This window comes from Ictalurus punctatus, chromosome 12 (assembly GCF_001660625.3).
Source record: "Ictalurus punctatus breed USDA103 chromosome 12, Coco_2.0, whole genome shotgun sequence".
In the NCBI taxonomy this organism is placed as follows: Eukaryota; Metazoa; Chordata; class Actinopteri; order Siluriformes; family Ictaluridae; genus Ictalurus; species Ictalurus punctatus.
In genome coordinates, this window is record NC_030427.2 from 14,793,673 (window position 1) to 14,821,035 (window position 27,363).

The 27,363-nt window shown below is 37.3% G+C and overlaps 2 protein-coding genes across 2 annotated transcripts; one reads left to right on the forward strand and one right to left on the reverse strand.

Moving 5' to 3' along the window:
• Positions 1–812: 812 nt before the first annotated feature.
• stk24b (serine/threonine kinase 24b (STE20 homolog, yeast)) lies at positions 813–12,697 on the forward strand. The gene is made up of 11 exons (XM_017482035.2): positions 813–1,460; positions 4,481–4,711; positions 5,556–5,612; positions 6,072–6,180; positions 8,645–8,802; positions 9,000–9,185; positions 9,324–9,463; positions 9,669–9,783; positions 9,882–9,944; positions 10,601–10,737; positions 10,819–12,697. The coding sequence occupies exons 1-11, from the start codon at positions 1,419–1,421 to the stop codon at positions 10,856–10,858; spliced, it is 1,278 nt and encodes a 425-aa protein (XP_017337524.1). The 5' UTR covers positions 813–1,418; the 3' UTR covers positions 10,859–12,697.
• Positions 12,507–26,481, reverse strand: slc15a1b (solute carrier family 15 member 1b). Its single transcript, XM_017482037.3, has 23 exons — positions 26,338–26,481; positions 26,055–26,092; positions 25,878–25,962; positions 25,310–25,451; positions 24,136–24,255; positions 23,679–23,778; positions 22,759–22,849; positions 22,563–22,646; positions 22,372–22,454; positions 21,782–21,868; positions 21,328–21,417; positions 21,154–21,198; positions 20,852–20,884; positions 20,644–20,732; positions 20,459–20,540; positions 19,084–19,200; positions 17,801–17,932; positions 16,408–16,454; positions 16,160–16,267; positions 15,910–16,024; positions 14,475–14,612; positions 14,279–14,386; positions 12,507–13,293 (listed from the first exon to the last, which is right to left on the reverse strand). Exons 1-23 carry the CDS (start codon positions 26,342–26,344, stop codon positions 13,063–13,065), a joined length of 2,172 nt encoding a protein of 723 aa, XP_017337526.1. The 5' UTR covers positions 26,345–26,481; the 3' UTR covers positions 12,507–13,062.
• Positions 26,482–27,363: the final 882 nt, after the last annotated feature.

The window sequence follows — 27,363 nt, forward strand, 5'->3', positions numbered from 1 at the left end:
TAATGTGAAGACAAAATTAAATTAATTCAAGACTTCCTCTTCGTATAGTGGCGATTGTAAATGGTGTAACCTTTTAGTATAATGTCTGAGGTCATGTTGAGAGACATGAGCAAAGCAAAATGCATTAAATGTTAATTGATGCTATTGTTTATGTTGCTTTTACTGGCATCCATTCATATATAATCTTGAAGTCAAATCTGTTTGGAAAATGACACACTGCGTGATAAAATAAACTGCAGTAGCCCTGAAGTCAAACAAATAAAATAAAATAAAATATAATAAAATAAAATAAAATGCAAATAAAATAAATACTCGACGGCTTGGAACCAATCACGATCAAGATTAGAGGATGACGACATGGAAACCGTTAGTCACACTTGTGTGCTAATTTTGTTAGCTAAATAATTTAGTGATAAACAAATTTGTACATTTTGACAGAGGTTTTAGTTGTGGTCAAATAAAAGTGTGTTTAAAAAAAAAAGATAATACAAACAGAGACTGTGATATTAAAGCCCAACTCGTGTCCAGCTAGTTTAGTTATAGTTACTTTTGGATTTCTGTCAGCTGATTTAGCTAATGTTAGGCTTTACGGAGTGGCACGAGGACATGGGGGCGTTTCCTAATACTTATATGAGGGTAACGGTGTAGAAATATTCCCAATTTTTCTGTTTATATTTTCCTAAATTTAACATTAATAATGTATAATTATACACATATTAATAGCTGAAAATGTATAATAAAATAGACATTCAAATGAATCTACATCCGTTATGTCAAAGGGGCGGGTCCTGGTCCTCTTGACTCCGCCCTGATGCTCTAATGACAGCGTCAGGAAAATGGCGGCGAGCTGTGAAGTGAATTGAGGATGTCAACATTGCGCTTTTCCACCTGAGACAAGTGACGCTTTTTCTTTCTTCGCGTCGTTAACACAACCAGGGTTGTAGCTTAGAAAGTTGCACCTCTGTTTGGACCAAAACCACGCCTGGCATATTTTTTTAAATAATTATTTTATAGTGCTGTGTTTTGAAAGTCCATTTAAGCTAGCTAACGGTTAACTAGCCGCCTGCACGAGCCTTAAAGAGAAAAGCGTTCGACGAACCGTAAAGAGAACTTTTCCCTGCACTTTTCGTGTCGTAAAGTAGTGCTTGTAATGTTTTTCTCGTTTAAATTCATTCCCGTGGCTCGCTAAGTAAATGCGTAGAGAGTCGTTTGCGCCAGTGTAATCTTTTTTCCCCCTCTACAACCCCGTCAGCTGGAAGTGCAGACTCGGCGGATGCTGTCCGCATCTCTGTCGCACTTTTAAAGGGGGTACATATCAGGCAGGACTGCTGAACAGGGAGGAGGGGGGGATTTATTTATTTAATTCTATTTTATTTTATTTAATTTATTTATTTTACACTGGTGCTGGTTCAGAAGCCATGGCTCACTCGCCGGTGCAGGGCAGTTTACCCGGCATACAGGTAAGAGGGTCTGTCTTAATCACATACCTGAACTGATCACATATCACATCAAGCTGCTCGTGCACAGCTGTCATTACTGTTCTGTTTATTTACCAGGCTGCTGCACACTCTCAGCTCTTTTCAGTGGAAGTAGCTAATGCTCTAAAAGTCACCTGATCATATAAACTAATTTTCTTACCAAATGCATGAATAAGGTGAGAACTCCAACCAGAAGCAGGGTGTCTCAATGGATCAGACAGGTCAGGAGAGCAGAAGGGGTCAGGATCACTGGTATCTCAGGAGATATAATATATTAGAATAAAACACAGTATAGAGTATAGTATAATACAGTAGATTATAATAGAGTAGTATTGAATACAGTAGAGTAGAATAGAGCAAAACAATAGGGTGTAATTAAACACAATAGAGTATAAGAATTAGGGCTGCAACTAATGATTATTTCCATAATCGATTAGTTGACCGATTGATTTTATTTATTTATTTGTTTGTTTGTTTGTTTATTTATTTATTTAGATTAATTGGATGGGGCGGGGCAAACTTTCAATACACTTTTTTTTTATGGATGTACAAAAAGCACCGAATTAAACTAGAGTCCTAAATGAATAATATATATTCTGGTGTGTGTGTGTGTGTGTGTGTGTGTATTGGGTTCTTTTCTGTTTTGGACAAACAGCTTTGTAAAGTTTTAGTCTGAAGTTTATATCTGTAACACTCAGTTTGTGGATTTTCAATAAACAAAATTATTATTATTATTCATTTAGGACTGGCGTTTAATTCGGTGCTTTTTGTGCATCCATAAAAAACAACGCATAAATATACAATATAAACTAAAATAAATTAATAAAATAATGTAATAGAGCACAGTATAATAGAGTAAGAATAGAGTGCACTTGAGTAGAGTAGAATAGAGTATAAGAATATACAGGTGCATCTAAAAAAAATTCATTAGAATATCATGGAAAAGGTTTTTTCTTTAATTTAATTTAAAAAGTGTAACTTTCATATATCCTAGATTCATTACACATAAAGTGAAATATTTCAAGCCTTTTTTTGTTTTAAATCTGCATGATTATGGCTTACAGTTCATTGAAATCAAAAATCCAGTATATCAAAATATTAGAGTAAAGAATTTATAATACAGAAATGTCGACCTGAGAAGAGCTCTAATCAGCTAATTAACTCAAAACCCCTGCAAAAGTTTCCTGAGCCCTTATTCTCTCAGTCTGGTTGAGTACACACAACCACAATCATGGGGAAGGTGAAAGTAAATGTTGCATTTCATTTGGAAATCAAGGTCCCAGAGTCTACAGGAAGAGTGGAGAGGAACAGAATCCAAGCTGTTTGAAGTCCTATGTGAAGTCTCCACAGTCAGTGATGATTTGGGGTGCCATGTCATCTGCTGGTGTTGGTCCACTGTGTTTTCTCAAGTCCAGAGTCAATGCAGCGTCTACCAGGAGATATTAGAGCACTTCATGCTTCGACCTGCTGACGAGCTTTATGGAGATGCTGATTTCCTTTTCCAGCAGGACTTTGCACTTGCCCACAGTGCCAAAACTACCAGTAACTGGTTTGCTGAGCATGGTGTTACTGTGCTTGATTGGCCAGCCGACTCGCCTGATCTGAACCCCATAGAGAATCTATGAGACACCAGACCCAACAATACAGACGAGCTGAAGGCCGCTATCAAAGCAACCTGGGATTCCAGAACAACTGCCATGCCGCATTGATGCAGTAATTCATGCAAAAATGCCCTGACCATGCATTGAGTGCATAAATGAACATACTTTTTTCAGAAGGTTGACATTTCTGTATTATAAATTCTTTATTCTAATATTGTGAGATACTGGATTTTTGATTTCCATGAGCTGTAAGCCATAATAATCAAGATTAAAACAAAAAAAAGGCTTGAAATATTTCACTTTATGTGTAATGAATCTGGAATATATAAAAGCTCCACTTTTTTAATTAAATTACGGGAAAAAATGAACTTTTCTACAATATTCAAATTTTTTGAGATGCACCTGTAGTAGAGTGTAAGAGAACACACTAGAATAGAGTAGAGTATAAGAACAGAATATAGACTATAATAGAGCACAGTAGAATAGAGTATAAGAGCAGAATACAGTGAAGAGTAGAATAGAGGATAAGAACAGAGGATAATGGAGTATAAGAATAAACTGCGTTAGAGTAGAATAGAGTTTTATCTCAATAGAAAGTAATATATAATCATTTATTTCTTATAGAGTTTGTCTTTAGTCACGGCACCACAAACAAGCTCTTTACATGTTCACAAAATTCTATAATCTGTATCCAGAATACAGACCAAATGAGGCAGTGTTAATGAGGAGTCTGGAAACTGACACGAAAGAAAAGGTTATGGCTAGAGCGACTCGCTTTTATTACTGAACGTTACTGTAAATTTACTGTTCCTTCCTGTTATGAGGCGTGTTTGTAAGGGCTCTCTGCACTAGAAATGATGGCTCAGCCACATTTTCACGTCGGTGCAGTGATGTTTATTTACAGCGTCCATGGTGATACCAACAGTCCCAAAAATCCAAAAAAGTGCACAAAACACACAAAAAAGAAACAAAAAGGGATATATATATATATATATATATATAATATGTGTACACACACACACAACAACTGTGTGTGTGTATGTTGGAAATAAACTGCAACCTTGAGCATTGTGACACACCACTCCCTCAGGCAGGAAGTTAAGCAACTGCTCTGCAATCACAAAAATACACACGCACACACTGACATTTACAGGCTTTAGCTATAAGTAACACTTTACGACCATGCAGTACAATACGGTTCCTAAAGCACACATCTCAGTGGTTTAGCTCCACAACAGCTAAGTATGACATGAAACAATTGCTTGTTATATATTTCTAGTCCTGCCAACAAATCTACAGCGAAGCCATTTCAAGGCAGGAAAAAGTCAGACAGAACTTTAACGCTCTATATATGTAAGATGCAGCTCGGGTTGCCAGTAAAGCTAAAACTCCCCCTTGCAGAGTTTGCGAGCCGACCCCGAGGAGCTGTTCACCAAGCTGGAGCGCATTGGCAAGGGCTCGTTCGGCGAGGTCTTCAAAGGTATCGACAATCGCACGCAGAAGGTGGTGGCCATCAAGATCATCGATCTGGAGGAGGCCGAGGACGAGATCGAGGACATCCAGCAGGAGATCACCGTACTGAGCCAGTGTGACAGCCCCTTCGTCACCAAGTACTACGGCTCCTACCTCAAAGTGAGCAGCACGTTAAAGATCACCAGTCTCCGCAAAACACGTACCCTGAAATGTTTCACACAACTTATAATGCAACCAGAATTATTGGCCCCTATATAAAAATAAACATAGATGAGTCACTTATAACGTTATAGGGAAAACAAATCCGACAATTCAGTGGTTGGTTGGTTCGTTGATTGATTGATTATTGATTTGTTTGTTTTTTATTTATTTGTTTACTTATCTATTTATTTATTTATTTAAATTTTTAAAACCCTTCCCACCACTCCCCTTTTTGGAGCATGGTAAGGACTTTTGTTTGCAAATATATAAAGTTAAATTATTTTGTACTGTTACAGCCGTTCCTAAGAGAGAGAAAAAAGGGAAGGAAAGAAAATAAAGTGGGAGGAAAAACAAAACAAACGCAGAATTTAAAAAGAAAAGAAAAAGGAGAGAGAAAAATATTTTACAATTCTACAAAAAAGAAAATACTAATAAAGCTTAGACTCTGAGTGTGCCCAAAGCACACTTCTTATTTTTGTTAAACTTTTAAGCAATATTTTTCCCATGAAAACCCTCACACATGTGGCATATTATTATCTAAATAATATATTTATAATATTAACTCATTTTTAATTATAATAAAAATATGTTCACCTACTGTAGTTACACTAAACCATTGTAGTTTGCCACCAAAGAAAATAAATATTGATTCATGGTCACATATGTTCTGGTACATGACCTGTAATTAAAGAGCAACTCGGATTATACACACACACACACAGACACGTTCCCAAGAGCCGAAGCTGTTTGTTTGTAAGGGTGTTAATGAGGTTTTGCTCATCTGATTCCTGTCTGGATTCAGGGCTCAAAGCTGTGGATCATTATGGAGTATCTGGGCGGAGGATCGGCGCTGGATTTGGTGAGTAATAACCTGATGCTAAAATTAGTGCTTGGAGAGAAAAGGTTTTTTTTGTTTGTTTGTTTTTTTGTTTTTTTACATTTTTTTAAAACATTTTTTTAAGGTTAGCCTTATTGGAGGTTTTGTTTTGTAAAATATGTAAATCATATAGCGATTTTACATCACGGAGTCGAATCCCAACCTCTCCAGCCTTAATTTCCCCTTCAGAGTTTAAATTTATTATTTAATAATTTAAACTTGGAAACAGTATAATAAATAAATAAGTAAATAAAATTGTAAAAAAAAATCATGAAAAGTTTTTTTATTATAGTGAATTTCAATTAGTTTCAGTCACAATCTCACAAAGCCTTTGATCAATGCTAAGTAAACCCCCCCCCCCCCCCCCCCCGGCTCTCTCTCTCTCTCTCTCTCTCTCTCTCTCTCTCTCTCTCTCTCTCTCTCTCTCTCTGTGTTTTCCAGCTGGAGCCCGGTGCTCTGGACGAGGTGCAGATCGCCACCATCCTGCGGGAAATCCTGAAGGGTCTGGAGTACCTGCACTCTGAGAAGAAAATCCACAGAGATATCAAAGGTACAGCTAACTGATCCTCCATCCTGCTCTCTTACACACTGAGAAATTTCAGTCGCCTCTTTTCTCACACCGATTATATAAATGCAGACAGTTAATCATGTATGCCATGTAAATGCCTCATTAAAGGATTCCTGAATGTAGCGAAATAATTTTGAGCGTAGAAAACTGTAAAATAAATAAATAAATAAATAAATAAATAGATAGATAGATAAATAAATAATAATTTTAAAAAAAACCTTTCGAATCCAAACCCGACAAAGATTGATCTTTGTTTATTCGTGCAACTTTATGAAATCGGTTTTAAATCAACTTAAAAGAAACTTGTAACAAATTCTATAAATTGTTGCAGGCTCATGCTTTGATAAGATTTTGGCTATATTTACAGTATCTCACAAAAGTGAGTGCACCCCTCACATTTTTGTAAATATTTGATTATAACTTTTTATGTGACAACACTGAAGAAATGACACTTTGCTACAATGTAAAGTAGTGAGTGTACAGCTTGTGTAACAGTGTAAATTTGCTGTCCCCTCAAAATAACTCAACACACAGCCATTAATGTCTAAACTGCTGGCAACAAAAGTGAGTGCACCCCTAAGTGAAAATGTCCAAATTGGGCGTAAGTGTGAATGTTTTGTGTGGCCACCATTATTTTCCAGCACTGCCTTAACCCTCTAGGGCATGGAGTTCACCAGAGCTTCACAGGTTGCCACTGGAGTCCTCTTCCACTCCTCCATGATGACATCACGGAGCTGGTGGATGTTAGAGACCTTGTGCTCCTCCACTTTCCGTTTGAGGATGTTATCATGCTGGAATACTGCCCTTCAGGCCAGTCTCTGAAGGGAGGGGATCATGCTCTGCTTCAGTATGTCACAGTACATTTTGGCATTCATGGTTCCCTCAATGAACTGTATCTCCCCAGTGCCGGCAGCACTCATGCAGCCCCAGACCATAACACTCCCACCACCATGCTTGACTGTAGGCAAGACACACTTGTCTTTGTATTCCTCACCTGGCTGCCGCCACACATGCTTGACACCATCTGAACAAATTAGGTTATTTTGGACTCATCAGAGCACAGGACATGATTCCAGTAATCCATCTCCTTAGTCTGCTTGTCTTCAGCAAACTGTTTGCGGGCTTTCTTGTGCATCATCTTTAGAAGAGGCTTCCTTCTGAGACGACAGCCATGCAGACCAATTTGATGCAGTGTGCGGCGTATGGTCTGAGCACTGACAGGCTGACCCCCCACTCCTTCAACCTCTGCAGCAATGCTGGCAGCACTCATACGTCTATTTCCCAAAGACAACCTCTGGAAATGACGCTGAGCACGTGCACTCAACTTCTTTGGTCGACCATGGCTAACCATGGCCGGTTAAACCGCTGTATGGTCTTGGCCACTGTGCTGCAGCTCAGTGTCAGGGTCTTGGCAATCTTCTTATAGCCTACACCATCTTTATGTAGAGCAACAATTCTTTTTTTCAGATCCTCAGAGAGTTCTTTGCCATGAGGTGCCATGTTGAACTTCCAGTGACCAGTATGAGGGAGTATGAGGGGACAGCAAATTTACACTGTTACACAAGCTGTACACTCACTACTTTACATTGTAGCAAAGTGTCATTTCTTCAGTGTTGTCACATGAAAAGATATAATCAAATATTTACAAAAATGTGAGGGGTGTACTCACTTTTGTGAGATACTGTATATTATAAACTAGTGTACAGGTTGTACTTCTTTGCCACATGCTGTATTGTATGTTAATATATGTTACAATTTAAAGGCTGTTGGATAAACAAAAAAAAAAACTGACACTGCTGAAATAAATGACTCAACTGAAAAGAAAAAAATAATTCTAATTAATTATAATAATAAATAAATACTTTTTACAGTTTAAAAATTGTGCACACAGTCTTACCATCAAAACAGCTGCTTCTAATCAGAGTTTGTAATTGTTAGTTTTATGCAAAAACACAACAAAAAAAAAGATCTCATGATACCTGCAGTAATGTCAGAAATGTGTATTGTGACGCAATTTATTACAATATCGATATTCTATCCTCATATCACCCTAACTGAGTTTAAAATATTCATGACCAGCTGAGGTTTGGGGTTGGATTCTTTTGTAAAAAAAATTTTTTTTTTTTATTTATTTTTTTTAAAGTATTTATTTTATTATTTTGTGAAATGCTTTTACTTCTGTCTTGATTATTGATGAATCAAAATGAGTCATATGTTTATGCCTACTGCTTGCCTATTCCTGTCTCACTCTTCAATAGAAGTAATACAGAAATGGAGCTACAAACTTTGTGTAGTTAAGAAAACTTTGCAATAAAAATCAAGTTAAAAAAGTGGCCTTTTAAACCAGAATATTTTCTGATTCCCTGATATGTGTGTGTGTGTGTGTGTGTGTGTGTGTGTGTGTGTGTGTGTGTGTGTGTGTGTGTGTGTGTGTTATGTTGTCCAGCGGCCAATGTGTTGCTGTCCGAGCAGGGCGATGTCAAACTGGCGGACTTTGGTGTAGCGGGCCAGCTGACAGACACACAGATCAAGCGCAACACGTTCGTAGGGACACCTTTCTGGATGGCACCAGAGGTCATTAAACAGTCCTCTTACGACTCAAAGGTCAGCAGGTTTACGCACATGCACACACACATGCTCACATACACACCACACACGGTGCCACTCAAAATATCCCACTCGGAGTCACTGGGCTTGTTTCTCAGCCATCATTATAGATAAAGTGATTATTTTTGTAGTGTATGGTAAATATTCTTCTTTATTTATCTGATATTTTTTCTCGTTCTTCACCTCCACCAAAGGCTGATATCTGGTCTCTGGGGATCACGGCGATCGAGTTGGCAAAAGGTGAGCCGCCTCACTCGGACCTGCACCCCATGAAGGTCCTCTTCCTCATCCCAAAGAATAACCCGCCCACGCTGGAGGGCAGCTACAGCAAACCGCTCAAAGAGTTTGTGGAGGCGTGCTTAAACAAGGAGCCCAGTTTTGTAAGTCGGGGTAGAGAACTCTTCAGTTTGGGTTATTAGTTGTAGAAGTTCCTACACCTTTTCAATAATGGATTTAACATCGTATTTGAATGGTGTACATGAAAAGACCTTTCTTTGTCTTCTCTCTCTCTCTCTCAGAGACCCACAGCCAAAGAGTTGCTGAAGCACAAACTGATCGTGCGTTATGCTAAGAAAACATCCTACCTGACCGACCTGATCGACCGATACAAGCAGTGGAAGGCCGAGCAGTGCCGAGAGGACTCTGACGATTCTGACTCGTACGCAGACGATTCTGTCTCATTTGCACATTTTCCCACCCTGTTGGATTTTGAGACTCCAATTAGAAAAATTCCGGACACTGAAATTCCACATTACTCCTAACTGTTTATAGTTAAACCTTACTTAAGGTTCTCTCTCTCTCTCTCTCTCTCTCTCTCTCTCTCTCTCTCTCTCTCTCTCTCTCTCTCTCCCTCTCCCCCTCAGAGAAGCGGATGGACAGGCGTCTGGTGGAAACGACTTCAGCAATGATGAGTGGATCTTCACGATTCGCGAAAAAGACCCCAAAAAGCTGCAAAATGGAGCCAATATGGAAGAGCAGGTGCACTTCACATCCTCAAAAGATCTTGCTCCATAATTATTTATTATAGACTTCCTTATTTTAAACTATTTGTGTGTGTTTGTGTGTTCTTGATGCAGGATACACCTCAGAGGCCGCTGTCACAGATCCTATCTACTGTTATTACACCAGTCTTAACAGAGGTACGGCAGAAATATCAGGCACGCTGTTGCTGCTTTTCCACCGCACTGTGTGGTGCTAGTTGATCTCTGCAAGGTTTCTTTCAAGTGCTTTGAGGTCGTTGTGATGGCAGTGAGTCATCAAACAAAGCCAAGGGTGCCAATACTTTCAGGATTGAGTAAAAACTGACATTTGCATTGTTTGTCAGTGACGTCAACAAACATGGAAAAGCTCTTCATAGGGCTTTTGTGAAAATGATTTGCCTCTTGTGTAACACAGAAAAGCTGCTAATTTCCTTTCTATAAAAGAAGACGCCAAACCGTAACTTCCTGGCAGAGGCAAACAAGTTTTGGCCTAAAATAAGTGAGGTACATTAGGAATTAATACGCCGTCAAGCAAGAGACCAAGAGCTGCAAAACAGACCCCAAGGATCAATAATGAGGACTTTACAGTGGGCTTTTCTTTTTTTCCCTTTTTTTATTAATTAATCAACAAACAGCATTTTCATTTTTAACCATTTTATTACAATGTGCGGCAGTTTGGTCAAAGCGAGTTGTTTTGAATGTGTTTATGAATATGTCAACTGTTAAAAGCTTTTTTGACGTTGTTGGATGAGAGGTATTTTACATGCTTACATTATAAAGGGTGTGTATTTCTGAACTTGTGTGTATGATGGCAGCTGAAAGAGCGGGGCGACGAATATGCGGTGAAGCCTGACGTGTTGGACGAGTTAGGAGAGGCCATATTCCTCGCTGAGGAGACATATCCAGGGATCTCTGATGTCATGGTGACCCAGCTCATACAGAGACTACAGCGGTAAATATTATGGGTTGCGTTTGAAAATTTATTCTTAATTCATTTTGAATTCAATAACGAAACAACTTCCTTTCTGTAAAGGTTCTCCAGAGCCAGGACGTCTTCTTCTTCTCCTCAGTGATCGGTCCGCTGGGTATACCAGTCATGCCGGAGCCCCTCCCACCGTGCAGCGAATCACAACACCAGCCGAGTGTCCTCCAAGTAGCGAGAGTCCTTCAAACTCCACAAGCTTCCTGTAGCGCTGTTTGTTTTAACAAACTCACAGACGATGAACGGGTGTCTGTGTGTATATCTGGTGGGTGTGTGTATGTAGTGCACATGCGCACACACACACACAAACACACACACAGACTTGATTGCATAGTAAGCGAGTAGCTTCGGGAAGCTACTGCTTCTGTGTTACGACATCAGCAAGTGGGGAAAAAAAAAACATCGCTGAAACCCTTAAATGCAACCATAGCATGGCTCTGATCAAACAGCATGGATGGGTGTGTGTGAGTGAGTGTGTGTGAGCGTGTGTGAGTGTGTGTGAGCGTGTGTGAGCGTGTGTGAGCGTGTGTGAGCGTGTGTGAGCGTGTGTGAGAGAGAGAGAGAGTGAGTGTGAGGAGAGCCCTTTCCTTGCAAAAGGAGATATCAAATCTGCATCACCTCGACTAGAAAGAGTTTGGATGCGTGTATAGGCATGTATATACTTTTACACACTCACAGATTGTGTTATTATTTTTTTTCCAAACGGATCACTGTGTACAGACGGCCACGCCCTGCTGTAGATATCGTTAGTATTAAAAAAAGAAAAGAGAGAGAAAAGGTAAATATTTAAAACCCGAGCCTCTCAAATGGCCATTACAGAGATTGCCTTGCCTTTTTATTGAATGTATGTCACGTTTTGCGGGTGCTCTGTTTCATTTTAATATAAAAAGAGTTTTACTCATGAAATCATAAATAATGATTTTTATCATATCACCTTTGAAGATTGTGTTTCTTTTCCTGTTCGTGTGGGTGAATGGTTTACGTTAGACAGAAATCCTTATTCGCTTCAGGGTGGAAAAGAAGGAAAGAAATGCAAGTCGTCATGTTTACAGGTGAGTGCGAAAGTTTGTGTACCCTCAAGAAAGCCTTTTGGGGGCTGCACATGGTATCAGTTAAAAGATTTGCATCTCTCTTTCTAAATAAACATTTTCTCTAATAATATTCTGCCAAATTTTCATATCAGCCTTTGGATCCTCTTAGTAATATTCATAATAAATAAATAACATTATTAATGTGACTATTAAAAATATGAAAATTAATATTCGTAATAAAAAAATCTTCACTTTGGATTCTTTTTTAAAATGTATTTTACATTTTGGTTCAATTTCAATAGTCATTTTATTCATTCATTTATCCATTTATTAATATTTCTTATTTATTTAAGTACCTGGTAGATAAACCATGGGAAGTAAACTTTTGCAACTGTAAATGACCATGCTGAGCTTTTAAATTTATTTTAGCGTTCAATAATTCTTTTATCTTAATATTCACCTGGGGGACAAAAACAATCAATTTTTAAAAATAGTTTTTTAAACATTTAATCTAATTTTCATTCATTTTTATTTTATTTTCTTGGAATTCTTTGTAGATAAATTGTAAAATTCCCTTTTTTTTTGTTATTCCTCATTCAGAAACCATGGGGGGGGGGGACTTTTTTTTCCTTTGCAAATAACTGTTCACTTTTGATTTTGCTTTATTTTATTTTTAAAGGAATGCCTTTCGACTGAAATAGACAAGAGTATGAAAGAAAGTTCTTTACTGAAGTACTCGATTGATAGTCGATCAGGGTTTTGTTACCATTTTACAATGAACACACATTAACGTTAACTTTATGTACAAAAAAGTCATGCTACAAAATATATACTTAAACATTAAATACAAATGTTAAACTAGGTGCATTTTTCCATGATGAAATCCTTTTTTTTTTTTTTTAAATACAAATTATATTTTAAAAACCCTCAAAAAACAGGATTGTATGTGGAAATAATTCAGAATATTACATTTAAATTACCTCAGGATACTGAATTTGATGCAACAATATGTGTGGACTGTTCCACCCCCTTTTTTTTTTTTTTTAATTATTTTGTGGAAATTGGAGTAAGGTGCTGGGTTTGTACATCGCTCAACATCTTCCCACAAATTGGACGCCGACTCTCCACCACCAACAACAGTCCAACACACTTCCTCTGGGTTTGTCCTCACGCCTCTGCTTAGAACTATCCTGGCTTTTCAGGGAATTTAAAAGTCTGAGACAATTTCTTTTCCTCTACAGGATTAGGAACCTGTGTATGACGTTCAGATCTTGGTCATTTTCATATCGTTTGGATTCGGTTTCTCGTCGTCTGAGGTGTACACTGTGTCCGTCTTCATCTCCAGCTGCTTCTTCTTCTCCTTGTTGTCGGGGTCATACTCGGAAAACTGGGCCTCGATCTCGTCCGGGTCGATGTAGGTGTAGTAGTAAGCCATGATGGAGAAGATGACGCACACACACATCAGGAGTGCTGCAAACAGCACGTATTCGGCCCACTGTGGATCAAACACACAGTTAATTATGTTTTACGGGTTATAATTCGACATATACTAATGCACACAAAACACTGGAATAACACCGAATACACTGAACTGAGAGTCTTCCAGCCAATTAGAATCTAATATTTATAATGACCATATACTAGGACAATTTCCATGAAATTATTCATTTATATGAAATCATTATTGTATAATAACCAGCGAGGACTCAGCAAAAATTCACAAAAATAAAAAAGTGCTCACGGCATCTATATTACACACAATTATAGCCTTGTCATAGCACATTTCATCTTCCCTGACATGTTTATGACATGGGATTTGAGTAAAGCATTATCATTTAGTCATGCCAATTCTTATTTTTCTTGTTACATTTGAATCAACACACTTTTATGGTTTAATGTTTTTAAAATGTTGTATTATTTTCCTGTAAAAACACTTAGACCTGCTTCTTCCTATGAATGGTGAGATAAGCATGAACATACATTATTCTTAGTAGTAGTAATAATAATGACTCATAATGTTAACAATCCAGAACATTCCGCATTAATACACCTTAAGCAAACAAAGTGGTGATATTACATTTTTTATTACATTTTTATAAAATATTAATTATTAATAATTAACTTTTAAAATATTAATAAAAAAAAATCCAACTTCTGGAGCAACTTGATGATGATGATGATGATGATTATTGCTTAGATACTGACAACCTTACCAATAACATGCTGTTATTGAATTTATACAAATGTATGAGGATCAATTTTTAGTCACAGATGGCATAAACATTAGGGTGTGCCGTTCTAATTGTTAAAAATGTAACAAAAATACAATTTAATACACATATAACTAACATTTATTTATGGTTTGTAGTTTGTTAATGTTAACCTATTCAGTAAATCATGGTTGTTAAAGCAAACATTTATTATTACTATTATTCTCATCATAATTAGTGTTAAGTTGAGGTAAAGTGTAATTTCCGTACCTGGTCAGGAAGTTGTCCTACTTCAGCTACAATCAGCACTATAATGTTCCCCATGGCAGTGGTCAACAACCAACCGGCTTGAAGGACCGACTTCATGTTCTTAGGCGCCTGAGTGGTGTCAGATGAATAGCAGATTAAGACACACCGGTGTTTAAAGCATTGTGGGGAAACAGAACCGATTTCTAGGTGTCCGTACCTGTGAGTAGGAGAACTCGAGACCCGTGACGGAGAACACCACCTCTCCGCACGTCATGAGGAAGTACTGTGGGATCTGCCAGGCCATGTGGATGGCGTTGGGCTTGATGTCTTCTATCTGCTGGATGGTGCTTCCACACTGTACGCAACACAAACATACGACGTCGGGATGTGATCAGTGTGAGTAATGGAACAGTGAATTTTGCATGATTAATTTTTTTTTTCAGTTTTCCATCCAAATGGAGTTGATCAGCTATATGTTTACTGTCTGCGATTTAATAGTTTAGAGCTGTTAATGTTACTAATACAGTATGTCATGCAAGTTTTGTTTATTACAGACTTGCATTGCTTATTAGTTCTAGTGCAGGGTTGCCAGGTCTGTGTGACAAAACCCAGTCAAAAACTTTCCAGATCTCAAAATCTTCTCGTTCAAACCCTGTACTAAATGCTATCATTACCAAACGTATAAAGTAAAATTGTACACTACAACTTTTTAGTAACGCAGTATTAAAACCGTGCTGTTTTTTAAACATCAAGGACCTGAAACGGCTTTATTTTATCCAGCACACGCGTGTAAAGTGCGCAATAGACCTTTTACATTACGCATAAAAAATTTATATATGCTAAACATTCATCTAGGGCTGGGAATTATGACGATATAATATTAATAACGTCACTGAACACTTTTCTGAGACCTTGCACAATGATTAAACATTTTAAAATATTAATTACAATTAAAAACTGAACACCTACAAAAACAAGCAGCTGAGTTGAAACTGAATCGTAAAAGTGGTAAAACTGATCGATTCCTTTCCTTCTTTTGGAGTGTTAAGTAACTTACATGTTAAATAAAAATACTGGTTATGTTTTGGGGTTTTAGGGGCCATTTGGCCGTATCGTGATGCATATTGTGTGTCATTAGCTAGGTTTCCATCCAAGTTGCGAATTTAACTTCTGTGGAAAAACTGGAATATCGCGTAAAACATTTGTGAATAAAGCACCATTTCCATCCCATGTGTTCAAGAGAACAACATTATAACTTCCAGGGAAACTGGCACATCTCCACCATTTTTACACATGATTTGCTTGTTAAATGTGTTTCCATTGTAGTTTATGCACATATAATAAAACAATAAAACAATTATCCACCTAAATTAAATGCATACATTTTTATGCGCATTTTTTAAATAAGCGATATCCCATAATTCCATAAAAATATGTAGATGGAAACATAGCTTTAGAAACATCTTCAAGTACTGTGATAAAATATCTTCGTCATGCCACCCACGTCCAATCCTCTAACCCACAAAAAATAACAACCTGGCAACCCGATGAACGAATGAAGCAAATGTTAAACTTGTTTGTTGTCAACTCCTTTAAGTTTTTCTTTTCCACAGCTGCAGCAGTGTGTAGTGTTGTAACAGCTGGTGACTTACTTCAGATCCGAACTCAAAGGTGCTCGGTATGAGCAGAGTGTAGGAGCTCCCAAAACCCAGACTCATAGCGTACGGGCACAACAGTCTCGCATTATCCGATATGATAAAGGTGGCTCTGCAATCAGCACAAGGAGAGAAATTACACACCTGAAGCTTCGATATGGAGGAATAAGTAATAAAAGACTTTGTGTCATGCTGTTATTGAGGAAAATAAACAATGATGAGGTGAAATGAAGCTGGTGGTACTCACTTGCCCTCAGGGAACAGAGTGTAGTTGGAGAACTCAAACTGACCAATGGCTCCCAGGTTTTTAGATCCTGACTGCACATAGAGCGTCCTGCCGTTGCCATTCACAAATCTATTCCCAAAATTAAAAAGATCCAATCAAAAATGTCCCACTTCTAGAAAACCAATTCACTTCATACTCATATTGCAAATCAGTAAATATTTTAGTAAAGATTCATAAATGTCCATTTAGAAACTAATCAATGCACTGACCTGATACCGTTACTGCCTTGTTCCGGTTTGGTGTTTAAATCATCAGCCTGAGGACATGGCGAGAAAAGCAATTATTACATGAATTCAATTATTAAAAATCAATTATTACTGAAATACAATTCCAACAAAATTGTCCTCATTTAATAAACACTTTTTAAAAAATTGTAATTAATCAGTATTGATAGTCCAACATTACATATCGTATTACATACAGTATATATTTTATAATAAACTATTAATTATATAATAAATAAAAACTATAATAGTATAAAATTATGCTAAAGCAAATTGTGTATATAATTGTATAGTTTACATAGTTGTATATTTATTTTCTACATTTTTACTGCTTTTACATTTTTTATTACTTTTTTTTTTTTTTAAGCGAGTCAGCTGTGTCACACGTTTATATTTATTCTAATCAATTATCAGACAAATTGAATTACAATTCAAACATGTTCTCCCTGTGCTTTGGGGGTTTCCTCCGGGTACTCCGGTTTCCTCCCCCAATCATTTCATTGGAAATGATTGGTATTTCCAAAAAAAAGTGTCTGTAGTGTGTGATTGTGCCCTGTGATGGATTGGCATCGCGTCCAGGGTGTACCCCGCCTTGTGCCCCATGCCCCCTGGGATAGGCTCCAGGTTCCCCGCGACCCACCAAGGATAAGCAGTATAGAAAATGGATGGATGGATGATCTTTATTTAAAAAGCTAAAAGTTAGATAAGGTTTTATACTTTATCTAATAAATTATTAGACAAATTGAACTATATAATAAAAACCTTTTGCTTTTTATTGTATTTAATATTCTGTACTGATATTACTGAAGTGGCAATACAGAAAAAAGGTACGTTATTGCTAATAAATGATGTGCATCATTTTACTCATGATGAAATTGTATATAAGATTTATTTCATGCTACTTTTATTACTGTTCTTTCATATTTTATTTATATTTGTTTATTTTACAATCTAACATTTAACCCAAAACCTTAACAACTAAGCAGGCAGGACAATAAATATTGCATTTGAAATATGTTCATGCTATAATTCCCTGTGCAGCCATGTTGTTTTTAAAAATGTTTTCATTTGAGGTGGAATGGTCAGAAAACATGAATATAGTTCCTGCCTATATAATATAAATTAATAACTATTTTTCTTTCGTTTGATCATAGAAAAATACAACTTCAAAAGATTTCAATTTTAAATATTAAATTTGAAACGCAAGCTTGAATGTCTTTATAACAGCCATAAAGAAACATTTTTAGCATTCTGGTTCATTGTGTTTACACACATCACTCCTCTTATGATCTTGCTTTAGCCTGAAAGTATGCATGATGATAATAATAATAATAATAATTGTCTGTGGAGGGTATCTGAGGATGTAAGTCACACTTACCTGTGTCTGAATTCCGTTTGATGTGAGCAGGAAAGTTTGCCGATCTCCTTTCACCAGAGGGACGGAGTCGTGAGATATGTTTCCGACTGATAAGCTCATAGTGTCTGAGGTCAGGGTCATGTAGCCATACGACTGCAAAGACGGAGGGCATGTTATTTACTTATTTTTAACTGTTCTTCCTTTTACAGTTGTACAGATATATATATATATATATATATATATATATATATATATATATATATATATATATATATATATATATATACTCATTTTCTATTTTACTAAATCTCTCCTTATTTAACCTAAATCTATCCATATTTAATGTCTACATTCTTTAAAGACTGGTGTGAGAAGTGGGGCTTGAGTAACCACCCTGTCTTCAGATATCCTGTTAGTGGTGAAAACCCAGTCAGAAATTCTCAATGCTAGCTAATGACGATGTCATAAAAGTCCTGTCAGAAATTTGATCTAGCTTGTTAGCATTGAGATTATGAAGATGACTTCAACTCAGACTAGTTAGTCTAAGCTAGCTGGTTTGTGTTAGCATGGACATCATGAACATTTATGAATATGAACTAAAAATCCTGTCAGAAATTCTGTCAGGCTAGTTAATTTTAGGTTGTGGGCAAGTGCTAGCGTCGAGCTTATAAACATTCTGATAAAATGATCGAAATCCTGTCAGAAATTCTGTTCAGCTACTTCATGTTATTTATCAAGCTAGTGTTAGAGATCATGACATTTTCATGAGCATGGTTTAAAAATCCTTTCAGATTTTCAATCAGGCTAGTAAGATTTATTTATTAGGCTAATGTTAGCATTGAGATTGAAAATATTTATGAGTATGGCTTAAACATTGTCAGAAATTCTAATCAGGCTACTAGTTAATGTTAGCTAGATGGCTAACATTAACTAGTAGCCTGATTAGAATTTCTGACAATGTTTAAGCCATACTCATAAATAAGCCGTACAAAGAACATTGAACATTTATGAATATGACATCAGATTCTTCTCAAATATACATTCAGCTCATGTTAGCTAGCTGGCTAGCATTAAAGAAATTAAAGATTTTTTTTTGGGGGGGGGCTATGAACTTTAGCAAATATTACAAAAAGTGTCTTCATGAATCACTCTAAAAGCTTTAAATCCTCAGTTCATAAACAGAGCGTGTATCAGAGCAGAAATCTGATAAACTCTAATGTTGATAATGTGTGTTACTGTGTATACACGCATGGATTGTAAACTTAGATATCATGAGGTGGTGAAGGAGTAGAAAGAGCAGATACCTGGAAAGCCTGAATTTCTTCTGGTTGTGTATTCACAGATATACTCAAGGTGCTGTTCTCCAAGTTTACGAACTTCACCTGAGCTTCAGATGAAGAGGGGAATGAAGGAAGTGTTTGCTGTGAAATAAGAGAGAACTGGATGTCAAAACACAGAACACGACACATTACTCTGCCACATACTGTAACCTGACGCAGTTTGTACAGTAGGGATGTAAACAAACACATTATTTGGGATGAACCGATAACATCTAAACATATTTGTATAAAACCCATTATATCTCAGCTTTGGAGGGTTATAGAATGAAACTAAGTGCACTCCTATATTAGACCTGTCCTCCCTAGCACACAATGTGAATTGGATGAAAATCTGACAACGTCAAATTTTTCACCTACAAAAACCTTTGTGGGGTTTTTTTGGCCGAAAAATTCCACCTTCTCTGATTTTCACCAAATTCACAGCACGAGTTAGGGAGGTGAAGACTAGCACGGGAGTGCACTTAGCTTCGTCCCATCACTCTCCAGAGCTTTATTAAATGTGTAAATGTACAAATGAAAATCGACACATTTTAATGGTCGATATCAGTTAAAATATACATGTAGTGCACGAGTTTATATTTACATATAACTATTTTATTTACTATACTGCATTAAAGTATATTGTAGCTATTTTACCGACAGTATTATCATAACAATTTTATCTACTATATCATACTATTCTATAACTTACTGTAGTATAATTTGCTAAAGTATACCAATTTTATTGGTTATAAGTATTTAATCTCCCTACTATACTATACTGTACTGTATAGCACTATGCCGTACTACACTACACAACACTACACAAGATTTTGCTACAATATATTGTAATATATCTCCACTGTGGAAGGGTGATACAATGAAACCAAGTGCACTTCTGTGTTAGTCACGACTTCCATAATGTACAATGTGAATTTGGGGAAAATCTGAGAACGTCAAATTTTTTCACCCCCAAAAAATTGTGGGTTTTTTTGGGTGAAAAATTTAATGTTCTCCGATTTTCACCAAATTCACACCATGAGTTACGAAGGTCAAGACTAACACAGGAGTGCACTTAGATACATCCCAGCAGAGATGTGAGCATCTCATTTCCAATATATTAACCTCAATACAATATACAGGTATACACGTGAGTTTTTCCAGTGTTTCTGATTGCATAGTGGTAAAAATAAAAATAAATAAATAATAAAAAAAGGGGGGAAAAAACTTCTGGTTTAGGTCATGGTCACTTCAGGTTTAAATTGAAATCCAGATATAGATATGAACATTTCAACCACTAAACAGATACAGATAATGTCACTGTATTACACGTTTTTAGCGTGCATGTGTGTGCACTCACATCGATCTGAATCTGCACCAGAGCCGCTGCCACAAACGCTAATGCCGCCATAAACATACCCACGGTCATCTTTTTCAGAGGCCTGTCACAGTCCCAACAAGAATCCACAATTATGAACCAATCCATCTAGCATTTTGAGCTTAGTGGTGTGAAGGAAGAGGCTGCTTCTCCCAAAAAATACTCACGTGAAGTTCAGACCACATTTCTTTATAAGAGGATAGATGAGGCTGTCCACGATGGGGACCATCACCAGGATCAGGATGGGGTTCACAGTCTGCAGGAAATGAGGTCAGGCATTCTGAGATTATCTATACCTTTATATTACTTTAAATGTTTATATAGGATTTAGACTACAAATGCATATACTGTAATAATATCAGTGAACATCTTTACCTGCATCTGATCTGGCTGGACGGTGAAGAAACCCTGAGGAGAAAAAGCAAAAAAAATCCTCATTATTTATTTATTTAACATATTATTATGATGTTTTATTTATTTAATAACAAGGTAAATCCTGCATTAATAAGTGTTAATAATCATTTTACTGTCTGGATTTTTCCACTTACATGATTGCAACTACTAAATTGTTTTCTTTTTTTCAGTGTTGATTACGGAGGCAGAAAATTTCCCTTTTTAAAACATGCATTATTTATATTTAAAAAATTCTCAGATGTCAGTAGTTAAGAGTGACTTACGAAGTTGCCGTTCATCGTGGTGGCCTGCAGAGTCCAGCGAGAGCCCTGCACACACAGAAGATAATTTCATTAAAACATGTACATGTACTATAAAACTCTAAAGTGTGTGTGTGTGTGTGTGTGTGTGTGTGTGTGTGTGTGTGTGTGTGTGTGTGTGTGTGCACGTGCTCTGACCTGCTGATCAAACAGAGCCCAGAACATGGGTAATGGGATGTAGAGGAAGAGAACCTTCAGCACCATCTTCACCTGAGCGATCAGCAGTTTCTGGATAAATAAAAAAGTGAATTGTAATTTAAGTTCAAGTCTTTTCATGCAGGACATGTTGTTTTTCATTAGTAGCCTTGTTTTACAAGTAGCTCTGAAGAGTGCATTTAGCTATTAGTGAGGACCAAAATGTCCTCAAAATGTGTCGTGTCCTAACAAAAAAAAAACAACAACTTTTATTTAAAAATATATATATATAAAAAATTAAAAAAGGACTAAAAGAGCCAAAGGATTTCCTTTTGGTTACTGAGGTTAAGTTCAGGGTTAGATTTAGGGCTAGACTTAGCATTAATTAGCTCCTGTAAGCATTAAGTTGATGGAAGGTGTGAAGTTGATGTGTGTGTGTGTTAGTTACTGTACATACGTCATATTTCTCTTCAGACCAGTCCATCCAGTGCTCTCTCTTGGGATAGCTGCTGCTGCGGTGCTTAAAGCGATTCTTAACGGCAAACTAAGATGGAGACGTGACAGACTTAGCATTATTATGTTTCGAATAAAGTAGCGTTAGCTCCAAAATGCTACAAACTACACCTTTAATCTTTTATTTCTTAACACAGGTGACTTTTTTTTTTTTTTAAAGAAATACTCCAAAACAATAAGAAAACAACAGTAAGACAGTATATTTGGAAAGTCTAAGGGCACTTGTTAAAGTTAAAGTTGTTTGCAAACTTTATGAAGCTTGAAATATGTATCACTGGATTCTTTCAGAGAGCAGTTTCGTGGTTTGTGTATCTGTGACGGTGCATGAATACGACAAAACCTTCACGGAAGTTTCCAGAACAATTTTTTTTCTGTATTGCTTTAGAAATGTTGGATAAATCCAGGTTTAGTACAGCAGGACTTTCTCTTTATTGTTAGAGTGTAACGGTGGAGTAGTTGTAAATTCGCGTTATGATATGGTGGAGAGAGATTAGTGCCGGACTATTTGTACTTTAATACTACTTTAAGACTCACCCCAATGCACTTGCACACTTCCAGCATTATGTTGCCTTTGGGTGCAGCTTTGATGTACATGCTGCTGCCCGCAATGAATACCACTACACACACACACGAGAGAGAGAGAGAGAGAGAGAGAGAGAGACGAAGCTACGGTTAAAAGCACCCCACTGTGTCTAACAGCTTCATTATAAACCGAGTGCCCTTACCAAGAGCGACAGCCATGAGAGCCGCAGGGACGCCGAACGCCAGAGGATAACATTTCTGCTGCGAGTTAATGCCACACTCCTGAGCTGTAGCAAAGACAAGCAGGAAGGAGATCAACCTCCGGGGTCATGTGATCACAAATCCTGGCTTTATAAAACATGCACACATACTGTATACACACACACATACTGTACACACCTCTGAGGATTGGTGTGATGACGGTGGAGAGCAGACTGCCAGCGTTGATTGAGAGGTAGAAGATGGAGAAGAAGGTGCTTCTCTGCTTCTCCTGGATTTAAAAAAAAAAACAGTTACAGCTGATTTTTAAAGCACTGAAACTGTAAATTGAGTTTTTATAGACTTCAACAGAGTTTTATGGTGTAATGGATTTATGACGGTGCGTGTTACGTCTCAGTAATGATCCATGTGCAGTACTTATCAATAATCCTCCATATGCGGTATTTAATCTTTATTACACGAACCTTGCGCTCTGATAATGACTAATTGGTGCAAAGTACTGTAATAAATCGTGCTTTTTTCGGATCCATAATGCTGACTTCAGCTTCCTGGTTTAAAGTGCTCTAATTCGTGTGTGTTTATGTGACGTTTAACTCCTTATCATACCTCAGAGCTGTGACAATTCAGTAGTGCTGTATTAATGCGCTAAGTTATCGTTTCTATAGTAACAGCTCATTCACAGGGATGTTTATGGTGGACACTCCACTAAAATAAACAGGTTTGTGTAATCGTTGATATGGTGAAGTTTTCTTTAAGGAGACATTTATGGAAGGAGTCTCCAGTGTCAGCAGTAAAGCAGCAAAGGACAGAGGAATTTACGTTTTTTTGTGGACAAGCTGTGTGTGTGTGTGTGTGTGTGTGTGTGTGTGTGTGTGTGTGCGTGTTTTGTCTTATTAATTTCATGAGAGAGATGGAACAAACGTTTATAGCTGCACTAAGGTAAGTGAGAACGGGAACTAACCTTGGCAACATTAAATGGAGCCACAAATGTATGTTATTTCATTTTTAAAAAATTTTAATCACTGGAAGAAATTGCTGTGGTATAATACTGATTACTAATAACTAATATGAAAAGTGTGCAGTTATGAGAGCTCACAAACCTGATGGTCCTGAAACTGATCCCCTCCAAAGGCAGCTACGCAGGGTTTGATGCCTCCCGTCCCCAAAGCAATAAGAAGCAGACCCACCATGGACAAAGCACTGAATTCAAACACAAACCAGAATTTTGAGTAAGAACGTACTGATATGTGCAGTGTACGAACAAAGCATTCATCTTTTCACGATTCAGGAAGTGCTCGAAGTGATTAAATATGGCGAGTAGACGGGGTCAAAAGACTCAGAGACAGCATCTACCTGCGAAATCACAGACGTGTTGATTCCAGTCAGACAAAAATGATCAATTAGCAGTCCATAATTTGATTTGAAATTTTCTCAGTGGAAGTGGGAGAAAAACAGTAAAGAGACAGATCTTAAATGACATAAAATTCCGCCATGTCCCAATGGAAATCCAATCCCGACCCAATAGGGATCAGGTTGTTTACATGTTTAATAACTCACACGTGGATGGTCATGTTGTCAGGAGTGCCGTCCTGGTTGGAGTCTGTGATGTCATGGACAGCGCTGATGGCCATGACGCCTTGTCCGACAGTGTACACGATGGAGAGATACACTATTGTCCTGGAGAGAGAGAGAGAGAGAGAGAGAGCGAGAGCGAAAGAGAGGGAGAGACACCAAGAGTGAGAGAGAGAGCGAAAGAGAGAGAGAGCAATAGAGAGAGGTCAGTATAATTTTTTTGCTTTTATTTATAAAATCTTTTGAAATTCAGTTTAAGTTTAATAAGCTTTTAGTGCAATTTTGATACTTTCTTTTATTTATTTATTTATTTATTTATTTATTTATTTAGAGATATTTTTATTTAGCTTTTTATTTACATGGTTTTAGGTTTAGTGATTTTAGGTCTGGGGACACACTGAGGGATTATAAATTGAATATGAAAATGCAGTTATGTTCAAATAAAATAAAAATGGATCCTGTTATTGTCCATGAGAGTCTTTTCAGAACAGTTTATAAAATGAGGGAATATTTCAAAGGGGTTTATAAAGTTATACAGAATAAATCAACAAATAAATAAATAAATAAAATTTATAATGTGACTTTTTCCCATACTTCTTGCAAGTTGCAAAAAAACCTCACACTACTGTTTTATGTTATAAAGAATTTAATGTGCCATTCTTTATTAGTTTAATTAATTTAGGTGTCATTTTTTACTTCATTTTAGTATAGTTTATTTATAGTCTATGGGGTCGTAGTGAGCCTGGAGCCTATCCCAGGGAACTCGGAGCACAAGGTAGGGAACACACCCTGGATGGGGTGCAGACTCATCTCAGGGAACAATCACACACACACACACTCACACACTACAGACAAGTTAGTGATGCCAATCAGCCTACAGCACATGTCTTTGTACTGCAGAGGAAAACGGAGTAAACGAACACCCAGCCATGGAGGTGCGGGGCAAACATGCTAAATACTATTTGTATAGCATTTTAAAAAAAAACAAAAAAAAACAACATTTTATTTCATTTTAGTATATAGTTAGAGTTAGAGTTTAACAATCCTGGTATCTGTTCATTTCTCCACCATACTGATGAAGAACTGGCCACAAAGCTTATATACCGTATATATTTTGCTCAGTGCTGGAAAAATATTAGATACATGTCCTCTCACTCACTTAAACTTTCCCAGCCAGGAATCGGCTATGATGGCTCCCAGGATGGGCGTGAGGTAGCACAGAGCCACGAAGGTGTGGTAGATAGTGGTGGCCAAGTCATCATCCCAACGCAGGAAATAACGGAAATACAGCACCAACACGGCTGCAGATGGAGAGAGAGAGAGAGAGAGAGAGAGAGAGAGTAGGGGAGAAGAGAGGTGAGAATAGATGAAAGGAGGCAGGATGGTGAACTGATATTCAAGTTGAAAAAAAGGTGAAATACTGAGGAGTGCAAAAGTTTGTACACACTTTGACAAATATTTAGTGCGTTCATTCTAATTATTCTACACAACAGACATGCAAATGTCTAATAACTTCTCGTGAGCCTTTATAAACGCCTCCAACCTCTTAGACGTTGATGTTTTTTTCTTTTCTTTTCTTTTCTTTTCTTTTCTTTTCTTTTTTGCTCGAAACATTCACATTTTATTACTTCTTGCAATTTAAATTTTTTTGGTTTAATAAATTGTTAAATATATATTTCCTACAGAATTCATGCAGGATGCAACTACAAGTTTTTTCCTGAACTTACCTCGCATGCCATAGTAGGAAAAGCGTTCGCAGAACTCATTCACGACGATGAAGAAGATGCTGAGAGGGTAGCCACAGCACTCCGTCTGTTCACGGGCAAAAATAATAATTCAATTCAATTCTCTAAGACATAATACAGTATACGGTATTGGTTCTTAAAAAAAAAAAATTATTTCACCTTGGATTTGGTCTGCTTCCCTTTTCTCTGCTCATTGTCTATAAAGTAAGATAAAGTGTGTTCATATTTTCAGATTGGACATTTCAGACTGGACCTACTAATGTAAATGGGCACATTCAGTTCAAATAGAATAGAATGAATACTGACACAAAGACACGAATAACAGACAGGCTAACACAATGAAACAATTTTAACAAAAAACATCATGCTTAACTGCTAAAATTTAAGTTGAAGATATTCAATCCAAGCCTTTATGCTGTAGTTTGTCACCTGGACCACTCACCTGCCATGTTTCCTGTTGTCTCTTACTCCTCACTGAGGGATATCCTTTATTACACCTCTCTCTCTCTCTCTCTCTCTCTCTCTCTCTCTCTCACACACACACACACACACACACACACACCTCCTGTGGTCTGAGCACCTGGGGAAGCAGGTAGTGGGGTTTTATATATAACCTGCATCATAAATCCTAATCAGGCAGAGAGGACTGTGGACTGTGGACCCCATTTATGGCTCAGAACATCTGTGTGTGTGTGTGTGTGTGTGTGTGTGTGTGTGTGTGTGTGTGTGTGTGTGTGTGTGTGTGTGTTTGTGTGTGGGGTGGGGGGGGGGGGGGGGGTCGACTGATAGACCACTTGTTATTATATCGTGAAGAGAGGAACATGTGATATCAACTGTTGGGCTAACGAGTACATTTTTACACTTGAGTGCAAAAGCCCCCCCCACCCCACCCCTCCCCTCGCTTTCTGGTGGGAAAAAAAGAAAAAAAATGGGCCTCTATGACAATGACACAACATACAGGTTAAGTATTACAGCAAGAGTCCCAGTCAGCAGTTATGTTTATTACGTTCGAGCCGGTTGGCATGCTCTACTCAATTTATTTCACTGTGCCTCAATTTATTAATATGGTTTTATTTCCTTTATGATTGTGTAAATGGTGTTAAACGTCTTGTTGGTTATAAGTATGTGCAAACTTGTAAAGCACTGTATATTGCTGTATATAGATTTGTCCATTTGTAATCTCTATTAAAGAAGGCTGTGTTTATGGAAAAGTGTTTACATGTGGATATAAACTCATGCCAGGTTCATTAAGATATACACCTGTACATTGTTTAACCGTAATGCTGGATATCTAATCAAACACCGGACTCGTCCTTCATCACACGGCCAAACATCTCGACTACAACTGAGAGACGGCTGTAATTCGAGGCACACCATGAGACAACAATCAATGTAACGAGATCTGGATCTTAAGGATGTATCTTCATTGTTACATGTGACAAAAAATGTGCATAAAAATATGTTTAAT